Raw genomic sequence first — 12147 nt, forward strand, 5'->3', positions numbered from 1 at the left:
GATGACACATAGTCTTACAGGGACAGGAGTTTGTCTATGCACAATGTGGTCTCCTAATAACCTAGGGTTGTGTTTCTTTAGGAACAGAAAGTTAACTTGGGCTCGGATGAACAGATTGGGAAATTTTACATCTTGGAATGTGTAGCAATGTTTATGTTACAGATTAGAAACAGCCAGCATTTTAAGATTGTTTCTCATTTGTGAATGTTTAATGTTTGGAATGCACTTGATGTCACATTTTTTATACTATGGTTGATCTCTTGTGGTCGTGGTGTAACAATGTAACCATCTCCCCTTGACATTCAATGGCATTACCATTGCTGAATCCCCCACTATCAACATCCTGGGAGTCACCATTGACCAGAAACTGAACTGGACCAGCCATATAAATACTGTGGCTACAAGAGCAGGTCAGAGGCTGGGAATTCTGTAGTGAGTAACTCGCCTCCTGACTCCCCAAAGCCTGTCCACTATCTACAAGGCACAAGTCAGGAATATGATGGAATACTCTCCACTTGCCTGGGTGAGTGCAGCTCCAACAACACTCAAGATGCTCAACACCATCGAGGACAAAGCAGCCCGCTTGATTGGCACCCCATCCATCACCTTAAGCATTCACTCCCTTCACCACCGATGTACAGTAGCAGCAGTGTGTAACATCTACAAGATGCACTACAGAAGCTCACCAAGACTCCTAAGGCAGCACCTTCCAAACCCACGACCATTACCATCTAGAAGGACAAGGGCAGCAGATAGATGGGAACACCACCACCTGGAAGTTCTCCTCCAAGTCACTCACCATCCTGACTTGGAAATATATTGCCATTCCTTCACCATCACTGAGTCAAAATCCTGGAACTCCCTCCCTAACAGCACTGTGGCAGTTCAAGAAGGTAGCTCACCACCACCTTCTCAGGGGCAATAAATGCTGGCCTAGCCAGTGTTGCCCACATTTCAAAAAAACCCTTTCAGTGGTACTCTCCATGAGGATGACTTCCCCCTTTAGGCACTAATGTGTCTCTGAGCTGGTCTTAAGATGAGTCTTCAGCTGAAATTTTGTCCACATTTAATGCAAGATGCCATCCTGTTAATGGAGTGGAAGTAGGTGCTAGGAGCAGCTGCATGGAAAATATTTAAGGGGCTGATTGGCAATTACATAGCCACTAGTGTTCATTAATAAGGCTGCATGGCTTTTGGTGGTCGGTGGTTGACCTAGTGCCTGCAAACAGCAACCAGTTGAATGAGACTAAACAAGTCATTACAGACATGTTTTAGCATAATGCAGATCAGCTTTTACTGCTTACTTGCTGTTCGGTCCATGAAGAGGAGTTTTGAAACACACCGGGAGAATTTCGGGGACAGTTTGTCAAGACCTCACCCATACCCAATCAACAATTATTCCAGAAATACTCTGAGAACTTCACCTAAATGTGTGAGAGCTGTTAAGAGCCACTAGGGGAAGGGGAGTGCTTGGTTATGGGCATCTTGCTAAGGATTCTCCTTTCTCTGCTGGGGCAATGGGAAGAGATGAAGGGAGGTGTCAGCTGTGGCTCAGTTCATAGCACCCTCGCCTTTGAATCAGAGGGTTGTGGGTTCATGTCCCACTCCCGGAAACCAAGAACTGTGATTGTACTCGAAAAGAGTTGCAATCTGTGACTGTTGGTAACTCGAACGAGTTTCCTACAGGTAGGAAGTAGACGATAGAGATTTAATCAAAAATGGGAAGAGATGAATGTGGACTATAAGATTCTGTCCAAGGTCATCGCCAACCGGGTCAAATCCGCTCTGGAATTGGTGATTCACCCTGACCAGACCTGCTCTGTGCCAGGCAGGAAGATCTCTGACAGCCTGGCGCTGCTCAGGGATACGATTGCCTATGTACAGGACAGGGGTGTGGATACCTGCCTCATCAGCTTGGATCAGGAGAAGGCCTTTGACAGAATATCGCACACCTACATGGGGGATGTGCTCTCCAAAATGGGCTTTGGGGAGGGAATTCGAAATTGGATCCAACTGCTCTACACTAACATCAGTAGCGCAGTCTCAATCAATGGGTGGGAAACAGATAGCTTTCCGATTAAATCTGGAGTCAGGCAGGGCTGTCCTCTCTCGCCTGTCCTTTTCGTGTGCTGCATAGAACCCTTTGCCGAGTCCATCAGGAAGGATCCGGGCATAAGAGGAGTGACGATCCCAGGCAGTGGAGGCACTCAGGTAAAAGCCTCCCTGTACATGGACGACGTCGCCGTTTTCTGCTCGGATCCGCTGTCGGTGCGCAGACTGATGCACGTCTGCGACCAGTTCGAACTGGCCTCGGGAGCCAAGGTAAATCGTGGGAAGAGCGAGGCCATGTTCTTTGGGAACTGGGCTGACCGATCCTTTGTCCCCTTCACTGTCAGGGCTGACGGCCTGAAGGTGCTGGGGATATGGTTCGGAGGGACCGGGGCATGCGTTAGAAACTGGAAGGAGCGAGTGGCTATGGTGAAAAGGAAACTGAGCATGTGGGAGCGACGCTCCCTCTCCATTGCGGGTAAGAACCTGGTCATCAGGTGTGAGGTACTCTCGCTGTTGCTGTACGTGGCGCAGGTCTGGCCCATTCCACACTCCTGCGCGATGGCGATCACTCGAGCCATCTTCCGCTTTATCTGGAGGTCGAAAATGGATCGTGTCTGCAGGGACGCGATGTACAAGCCTCTAGATAAAGGGGGAAAAAACGTGCCCAACATCGCCCTCATACTGATGGCCACCTTTGTGCGTGGCTGCATCAAGCGGTGCGTAGACCCTCAGTACGCAAACACCAAGTGTCACTACGTGCTGAGGTTCTACCTGTCCCCGGTGTTGCGAAGGATGGGTCTGGCCACGCTGCCGCGGAACGCTCCAAGTAGTTGGACCGTGCCGTACCACCTGTCCCTGGTGGAAAAATTTATGCAGAAAAACACCTTTGACCACAAGTCCATCAGGCAGTGGTCAGCACGTAACGTCCTAGAGGCCCTGAGGGAAAAGGAGAGGGTGGACCCTGTGGGATGGTTCCCCGAGCAGACTGTCAAAGTCATTTGGCAGAATGCCTCATTGCCAGAACTTTCCAACAAGCACCAAGACGTAGCTTGGCTGGTGGTGAGAAAGGCCCTCCCCGTCAGATCCTTCCTACACGCCAGGAGTCTCACCCCCTCTGCACGATGCCCTCGAGGTGGCTGCGGTGGGGAAGAGACCGTTGTTCACCTCCTTGTGGATTGTGCCTTTGCAAAGAAAGTCTGGAGAGAGATGCAGTGGTTGCTGTCGAGGTTCATCCCGAGCAGTTCTGTGACACAGGACTCTGTGCTCTACGGGCTGTTCCCAGGGACACACACCGAGACAAACATCGACTGCAGCTGGAGGATCATCAACTCGGTGAAAGACGCGCTTTGGTCTGCCCGAAACTTGTTGGTCTTCCAGCACAAAGAGTTGTCCCCGACCGATTGTTGCGGACTGGCACAATCCAAAGTCCAGGACTACGTGCTGAGGGACGCACTAAAGCTTGGGGCAGCTGCCGCAAAGGCGCAATGGGGAAGGGTCGCTGTCTAAGACCTTTCTACCACAGCGCACCGAGAGACTGGGAACTGTTTAGAGCCCCTCGGGCTGTACAGATCAAAATGAAAGGCTGTAAATGATTGTAATATTGTTTGTACTGATGCACCTGGTGATACATTTTGTAAAAGTTTAACCTGGATTGTACCCTTGTAATGTTGTTTTTGAAATGGTTTTGAATGTGATTGAAGATATTTTATGAATAAAGTATATTTTTACAAAAAAAAAAAAATGGGAAGAGATGAGGCCTGGCAGGACAGCAGCAGGGCTTGAGGAGAGATGGACAGGAAGGCAAGGTGGACTCCTTCTGCCCTGTGGGTACAGGACATCCTTCCTCTTATAGTCCTCCAGTGCCGTGTCTGAGAACCTGTGCGTGCTCTTCCTAGGTCCCTGAGCTATCCTGGAACATATTGCCATGTGCCAGCCTGTGCACGCCACTTCAGTGGGAGTGGATGTGGGTGCTAGGAACCCACATATGTTGCTCCATGAAAATTGTGTCTAGTTAATCAGAAACTATGTGCTAAACCTGCAGGTTTCTGGTTTAGTGTGTTTAATTTATGATAATCACCAACTTGTCTCAAAATTGCATGCTGAAATCTGGCTTTGAAATAGGCATGTTAACACTGCTCCACTTAATAAAAACAAAAAGCTAAAAGCTACTGCGGATGCTGGAAATCCAAAACAAAATCAGAATTACCTGGAAAAACTCAGCAGGTCTGGCAGCATCGGCGGAGAAGAAATCAGTTAACGTTTCGAGTCCTGCCGAAGGGTCATGAGGACTCGAAATGTTAACTGATTTCTTCTCCACCGATGCTGCCAGACCTGCTGAGTTTTTCCAGGTAATTCTGTTTTTGTTCTGCTCCACTTAATGCTTGTTTTCACCCTTCCTTAAAATAATCCCCTGTCTACCTCTCTCCTATTTGTTTGTCTGCGTTGTTCTCTTGTTTCTCGGTTAAACTGTTTAACTTATTGTCACCTATGTTACTCACTGTGTAACTCCATCTTATCCGGGTAACGCTCTTTCCTATTTCTGTCACACACTCTGTAACTCACTTCTGTCTGTGTAACTGTTGTATCCTCGTGTTAGTCTCCATATAAATCCTTTACACATACTTATTAACTTGTATACCTATGCTACCAGCGAGTATTGCTATAACAAATGAGAAGCTTTCTACAACTGGATTCATTTGTCCCAATCAAAATGAAATATTCCAGCAATGTGCAGCCAATCTCATTATGTCGATGTGTGGAGCGGCCTATACCAAGCATTGCCACTAATTAATCCTTCAACACAATTAGACATTGTTGGAATCACAGCTGTGCACCATTAGTGTCGGCAAGTTTACATACAGCCAGCCAATAACAGCCATTACGTACATAATTGGATGTTGAGATTTTTAACCTGGGGCGTCTGGAGTTGGCCTTCCCTAATTAGGCTTCAAATGTTTGCAAATGGATTAATCATCAATTCTGTCTGTGTAACTGAGCAGCTTTTTCTCCAGTTAAATTGACTGTTGCAGGTTTTGAGGTCAAGATACGGGACCGAGACCCTGAAACACATCTCTGTGTCTCTCAGTGAAACTCAAATCAGACACACGGGACACTGATTCACCATCAAACAAATTTTATTGCGAAATACTTTCATTTAGAAATGGGTTTGCACCAGTTAAATGTTAATTTTTTTTTTGTGTGATGGGCAGATGGTCTCGGCATTTTGTGCCATTTCTGAGTGGGACTAATTGAGCTGTGCTAGGAGAGAGCTGACATGGCATGATGGAGCGAATGGCCTCCTTCTGTGATGTGACCACTCTACGATTCTATGATTTTACCTCAGTGCCTCCACTTTTCTCCCCTCCTGCCCTGAAGGCCTCTCAATTTTGTTGACATGGTCCTACCTGTACTCTTGCCCTGTCCAATGGCCTTGTGTGCGAGTCTACACAGTGAGTGCTGGCAAGCTAATCCATCATGAAGGCCACATAGCCTATGCTGACCCTAACCTTGCCTGACTTGCACCTTCCAGCAGGAATTATTGGGCAGCCATCAGGTACTGGAGCCCTGGCTGGTTTCTCCTGCCTCTACACAAAGGGAGATTTGTACTGCTTTTCTCAGCTTGTTCATTCAGGCAGTTCTCAGCCATGAAAAGTGGTGCAAGTTGCTTGTTTCTTTGAGGAAGACAGTGCAAACCACTGTATAAATTCTCATCCTTGTTTCCAAATTCCTCCATGCCCTCAACACTCTCTATCTCTTTAATCTCCTCCAGCCTTATAACCCTCTGAAGAATCTGATTTCCTATAATTCTAGCCTCTTGGGCATCCCCGATTTTAAGCGATCCACCATTGACAACTGTGACTTAATGCCTAGGCCCTCAGCTCTGAAATACCCCTCCTACATCTCTCTACCTCAAAAGACACCCCTTAAAACCTGCCTCTTTGACCAAGCTTTTGGACACCTGCCCTTATCTCTCCTTATATGGCTCACATCAAACCATGTCTGATAACTCTCCTGTGGAGCATCTCGGGACATTTTATGACATTAAAGATGCTTTATAAATGCCATTGACAGTAATGATGTCCCATTTCCATTACAGCGCAGCCTCTGTTGAGTTGTATCTCTGCATTGCTGACACATCTTCTGGAGCATGAACCCTTATTATTCATAACTGAAACTATTATTTTAGGCAACTTTGTTAATCCTTATTTAAAATTAAAATATAGGTTACCACAGCATCTGCCTAATGCTTGCTGGGAAGTCTAGACTCTCGACAATCTGATTGAAATTGGCGCCAGAGTGAGAGATAAAGAGAAAGAAAAGCTCACTAAAACCTCCTTCTTTTACAGAACCATCCAAAAAAAAACGCTAAGTTTTAAACACAGATTGTTGAAGGAGGGTTGGCATGTCAATTCGTTAAAGTTGAAATGATCTTAATTCTGGTGTAGAGCTCGTTCAGCCGCTCCCTTGCACATTGTGCTGATTCACCGGCACAATGGCTGGGAAATTACTACCAGAGTGTGGCCATTGTTCCCCAGTCACCGGGCTGTCCAAACAATGCATTAATTCTGTAGATGCACCTTTTGAAAAGTGGTTGGAGGACGAGAATAAATAGCATGTTTTCGGCAGAAGTGAATAGGGGCAGGTTTAGGCTCTAACAGACCCTCACCTCTCAGCTGTATTCCCCGCTTTCCATCAAGTGTAGAAATGGGAATATTCCATGGTGATGTTTACTCCCTCCTCCCTCTGTGGTTTTGTCTTAACTTTGTTGGTGCTTTATCAGTTGGTTGCAGTCTGATACGATGTAAGCAGGGACACATGAAAGCGGAGGAGGCTATTCAGCCTCCCTTGAGTCTGCTTGTCCATTCAATGAGATCAAAACCTGATCTTTATCTCAACTCCACTTACCCGCCTTGGTTCTGTAATCCTCAGTACCCTTAATGAACACAGATCTTGGTCTTGCGAATTTCAATTGGCCCTCAGCCTCAACAGCTTTTTGCAAGACAGGATTCCAGTTTTCCACTAGCCTTTTCTGAAGAAGTGCTCCGCTCCAGCTCAATTATCTGTCGATGAAGAGTAAACACAAAAATGCACCAGGAAGTGATTTTTATCTCAAAAATTGGCTGTCATGTTCCCCATAATGTTTTGCACTTTCATCTCAATCAAGCTTTAGAAAATTATATTAAAAAAAAACTATACTGAAGAATTTTTACCACTGCCCAGGAATGCAGAAATTAATTTCCTTTGGCATTGAGTAGATGGCCCAGACTATTGCTTCAAGGTCATAAAAAAGGTTTTTTATTTCACATTCGACTTGTGTGGGGTTGGTGCATGCTTGAAATAACCTGGCTTTGCCAACAGGGCTCAGTCACCTCGGCCCAATCTCCAGCTGTGCCTGCAGTTCAAGACTGTTCTTCCCACACCCACAACTTGCTGGCAATTTTAACCCCGTGAGGGCCGAGGGTGGAATGTAACTTTTAAAAAAATCCACGCACATGATCCATTTCCACTTGTGAACATTGCGAAGTAGCATTAGAGCCACGTCTGCCTCATTACTTTAAAGTATTTTTCATGGTTTAGTGTGTAAATGCACTCATGCTGGACCATTCAGATATTGATGAGACAGGACTTAATTTCCAGTCCGACTTGAGTTAGCTGCTCTTGGCTAGGACAGTAAAAGGGGTGTAAAGTCATCAGGCAGAGGGGTGACCTTAACCCAACCTGCCAGGGTCCTTCCTTAGATATGAAAATCTGGATTCGATGACAACCTGGTGCCTGCCTGGGATTGTACCTCAGACTGGAGCAGGAGTCAGAATCTGTTGTGAAGACAAAATGTTAAATTTTCCTTTGTGAGGCCGAGAGTACTGCTCTAAACACTACAAGAAAGAAGGAAGTTAGACTTGCAATTCTATAGCGCCTTATCCACAACCTCAGGACATGCTAAAGTGCTTTACAGCCAATGAATTATTTTTGAAGCTTGTCTGCAGTTGTAATATGGGAAAAGCAGCAGCCAATTTGTGCACAGCAAGCTCCCAGAAACAGCAATGTGATAATAGCCTGATCATCTCTTTTAGCAATGTTGATTGAAAAAACATTGGAAAAACGTTGGTGTAACTCAAAATGGTAAAGGCCCCAGGCCTTGATGGTTAAAGACAGACAGTGAGAGAAGAACAGAGACTGTTAACACATCCTTCAAACATCAAACAAAAAGGAGGAAATGGATCGATCAGGTAACTATAGACCAGTTAGCCTAATGTTGGTCATGGAACACCTCCTGGGGACCATAAAATGAGATACAATCGATTCTCAGCCAGGAAGGCAAAGGCTTGATTAAACACAACCATCATGGATTATTATAAAAGGCAAGTTATGTCTGAGAAATTAAATAGAGTTCTTTGAGGAAATATATTGGAAGTATATTGATGAAGGAAATGCATTGGGTGTTGTCTATATGTAATTTCAAAAGATATTTGATAAGGAGTTGCATAGGAGACGTACTGAAAAAATTAAGCCACATGGCTTTAAAAAGAGTGTAACAGCATAGGCAGGGAGTTGGTTAAATGACTGGAAACAGTAAGAGTAATGGTTAATGCATGGTTCACAGCGGTGTCCCCATAGGGATCAGTGTTTGGACCAGTACTCTCAGTCTATCAAAATGATCTGCGCTAGGATAGAAGGGGCACAATGTCCAACTTCACAGATGCACAAAAATAAGGAGTGTGGTTAACTGTGATGAGGTGTGTAAGTGACTTCAGGAGAATACAGACAGGTTAGTGGATTGGGCAGAAAGATGTGAGATGAAACTTAATGTGGAAAATGCGAAGTTATATAAGTTTGGGAGAGAAATGAAGGAGACGTAATACACACTGAATGGTGAAACTTTAAAACGAATAAGGGTGTCTATATTTCTTTAATGATAAGCTTTTTTTCCCAGAAAAATAGCAGAAGCATTGAGTATTGGGATTGTTGTGAAAACCCATCAGTTTACTAATGTCCTTTAGGGAAGGAAATCTGCTGTCCTTACCCGGTCTGGCCTACATGTGACTCCAGACCCACAGCGATGTGGTTGACTCTTAACTGGTCTCTGAAATGGCCGAGCAAGTCACTCGGTTAGAAGACAGATCACCATCAGCTTCTCAAGGACAAGTAAGGATTGGCAACAAATGCTGGCCTTGTCAGCAATAACCACATCTCACAAAAGAAAAAAAAGCAAAGCAATAATGCTAACCAAGCACAATTCATTCATCAGGCCACAGTTACAATGGTAAGACCCAAGCTTGACATCATTCTGAGGACCTTCTGTCATCTATGACATTGGGATTGCTTTGGTCAATTTCCTGTCAGTCTTGAAATGGGAACAAAATTAAATAAATGTTCTTCTAATAAAAATGTATTAACTTATTTTTAATGTGCCTGCACCAGGTATAACCACAGTGCAGACTTTAATTAATAGGTTTACATGATCTCAACTTTAAATAGTACTGAATTTGAATGAGGCCCCTTCCAATATGTGTCACAGTCTTTTGTTAACTTCATCGTTGAGTGCCAAATAAACCTAAGGGTTTGTTAGCCAGAGGGCATGTTCACAGGGAGTGTAATGTCATGTACATCTTCAAGGCCACAGGCTTTTGATGTCAGCATCGGCCCGGTGCACAGCACTCTTGCTTCTGGGTATAGGAAGTTAAGTTTGAAACCTGCTCCAGAGACTTGAACACAAAGTCTAGGCTGATACCTCCAGTACAGTCATGAGGAAGTGCTGCACTATTGGAGGTGCTGTCTATCAGGTGAAGCAGTAAACTGAAGCCCACCTGACCTCTTCAGTGCATGTAAAAGAATGCACTGCGCTATTTCAAAAAAGAACAGGAGAGTTTTCCCTATCCTGGCCAATATTTATCCTTCAATTAACAGTGCAAAAACAGATAGTGTGGTCATTGTCAAATTACTGTTTGTGGGAGCTTGCTGTGTGCAAATTGGCTGCTGCATTTCCTACATTACATCAGTGACTTGCACTTCATTGGTTGTAAAGCATTTAGGGATGTCATGAAAGGTGCCATATAAATGCAAGTATTTCTTTTTTTAAACTATATTTAAGGATCAGAAGTGTTTTCCCCTCTCCCCCTCATTTCCGTTTGACTCCACTATGCTTTGTGTTGTTTCGAGTTCTTGGCGAGTTCACAACTCAAACCCCACAACTATAAAAAAAGTTTCAGTAAACATTGTCTCCTCTCATTTTTCACTTCAGCGATTGAGCCAAGCAAACCTTGCTGAGTCGAAAAGGAAATCAGTATTTAGTTTACGAGGTGCCTCTTCCTGTTCTCTCTCTCTCATGATACTGCTGAGTGAATGCCCCTACTTTCTACCGTCTCTCCGCAATTACTTTAACTCTTAAATTACACATTTTAAGAAGAATTTACCCCTGCAGCTTTCAAAACACACCCATGATTTTTCACTTTGCTGTGACCACAGAAATCTGGTTAGTTTTCTGAATAGCTGAAATCCGAATCAGTACAGGAAATGAAAAGCTTGGAATGAGAACTGATCAGTCACCTCGAGTGAAGCTGACCTATTTCCAATTCCCCCCCTACAACAGAGGCCTGGAATAATAACCCAGGGACCCTGAGTTCAAAATTTACCAGGGCAGATTGCAAGTTCAAATTCAGTTCTTAAAACCTGGAAGTAGAAATTAAACTAGTCGCAGCAAAAGTGACCTTGAAGCTATTGGATCGTTGTAAAAGCCCAACTGGTTCATGTCCTTTAGGGAAGGAAACCTGATGCCCTTTACATGTTCTGGGCCTGCATGGAACTCCAGTCCCACACCAATGTGGTTAACTCTTAACTGCCCTCGGAAGTGGCCTAGCAAGACATTCAGTTTGTATCAAACCTGGGCGAGAAGGGATGGGCAATAAATGCTGGCCTTGTCGGTGACACCCAGATCCCAAGAATAAATTTAACTATAGTGAAATCAACCTTTTTAAAACCGAAGCTGGACATCGTTCATCGAAGAAACCTGATGATCTCTTCCCTTTGCAACTTGGAGCTGTCCCTCCATTACGGTCCTTAGCCCCTCACTTGGGCTTTACAACTTACAAAGAAAATATTTGTCACGTTCAAGTGTGTCGGATATTAGATGGCACAGGGTCAGAGTTGGTACCTGTGTTGAAGACCAGCTACATGGAACACAGACCAAGAACAGCAAGAATTTGTACTTAGCAAAGTTCCTTAAACAGATCGAAACAACCCAAGTCATTTCAGGGCATGACAGAACCTTTTGAATTCAAGATGGCTAAACGTTTTCAATCCCTTTTTAAAAAATTTCCCTTCGTCTGAGGCTATGAACTATGTGATTCAGGTATATGGTGAAAAGTCAGTGCAAACATTTAGTGTGTGTTAATGGGACCTATGGAACAGTACGGAATTGTGTGAGAGGTAAACTGCGCCATTTCAAAATAAGCAGGTCTCTTCTTGAGAATTGGGTGAAAGTTTACCTCCGAAAGGACTATTTTGTTAAATTTGTTATTGGGGTCTGTCTGTCCCACTGACGGAGGGCTGCAAAGTGTACGTTCTGCCTGTGCACATTCCAGGGCTCACTTTCCAATTTCATGCAGCTCACCTCACCCACTGAGAGCTCCAAACAGAGGCTGCACCTCATGTTTCATTTCCTGATCCAGGATTTTGCCAGTCGAGGCTTGCTAGCAGGAGTTTGAAGTCAAGCAAAAACCCCTGTGTATCATTTGTAAAAGACATTACAGTACAACGTTATATTTACACTGCCAGTCATGCTGAGGGATGTTGAATTGAATTTACAAATGTGTTTAAGTCTGGTTGGGTTCTGTTTGTCATGAAAAGGCATGAGTTTTGATCTTTACATGCTTAAAGTGCTAAGTAAAATCATAGACCAATTTACTGTGAGTGCATGGACCACATGAACTGCACCGGTTCATGAAAGTGGTTCAGCACCAACTTCTCAAAGTGGGGGGCGGGGGTGCTGAGGGGAGGCTGTGGCATGGTGGTATTGTCACTGGGCTAGTAATCCAGAAACCCAGGGATGTGAACCCAGGCTCCTGGGACCTGGGTTCATATCTCACCACAACTGATGGT

The 12147-nt window shown here is 44.7% G+C and overlaps 1 protein-coding gene across 1 annotated transcript in view; it reads right to left on the reverse strand.

Moving 5' to 3' along the window:
• Window positions 1–5180: 5180 nt before the first annotated feature.
• The window catches only part of mdfi (MyoD family inhibitor), a 157147-nt gene continuing 150180 nt past the window's right edge, over window positions 5181–12147 (reverse strand). The window contains exon 5 of the mRNA XM_078546499.1: window positions 5181–7112. Coding sequence (XP_078402625.1) covers window positions 7105–7112 — 8 coding nt within the window. The 3' untranslated portion in view covers window positions 5181–7104. The remainder of the gene's footprint in view (window positions 7113–12147) is intronic.

The sequence above is a fragment of the Cetorhinus maximus genome, chromosome 8, assembly GCF_964194155.1.
Source record: "Cetorhinus maximus chromosome 8, sCetMax3.hap1.1, whole genome shotgun sequence".
NCBI classification, from domain to species: domain Eukaryota; kingdom Metazoa; phylum Chordata; class Chondrichthyes; order Lamniformes; family Cetorhinidae; genus Cetorhinus; species Cetorhinus maximus.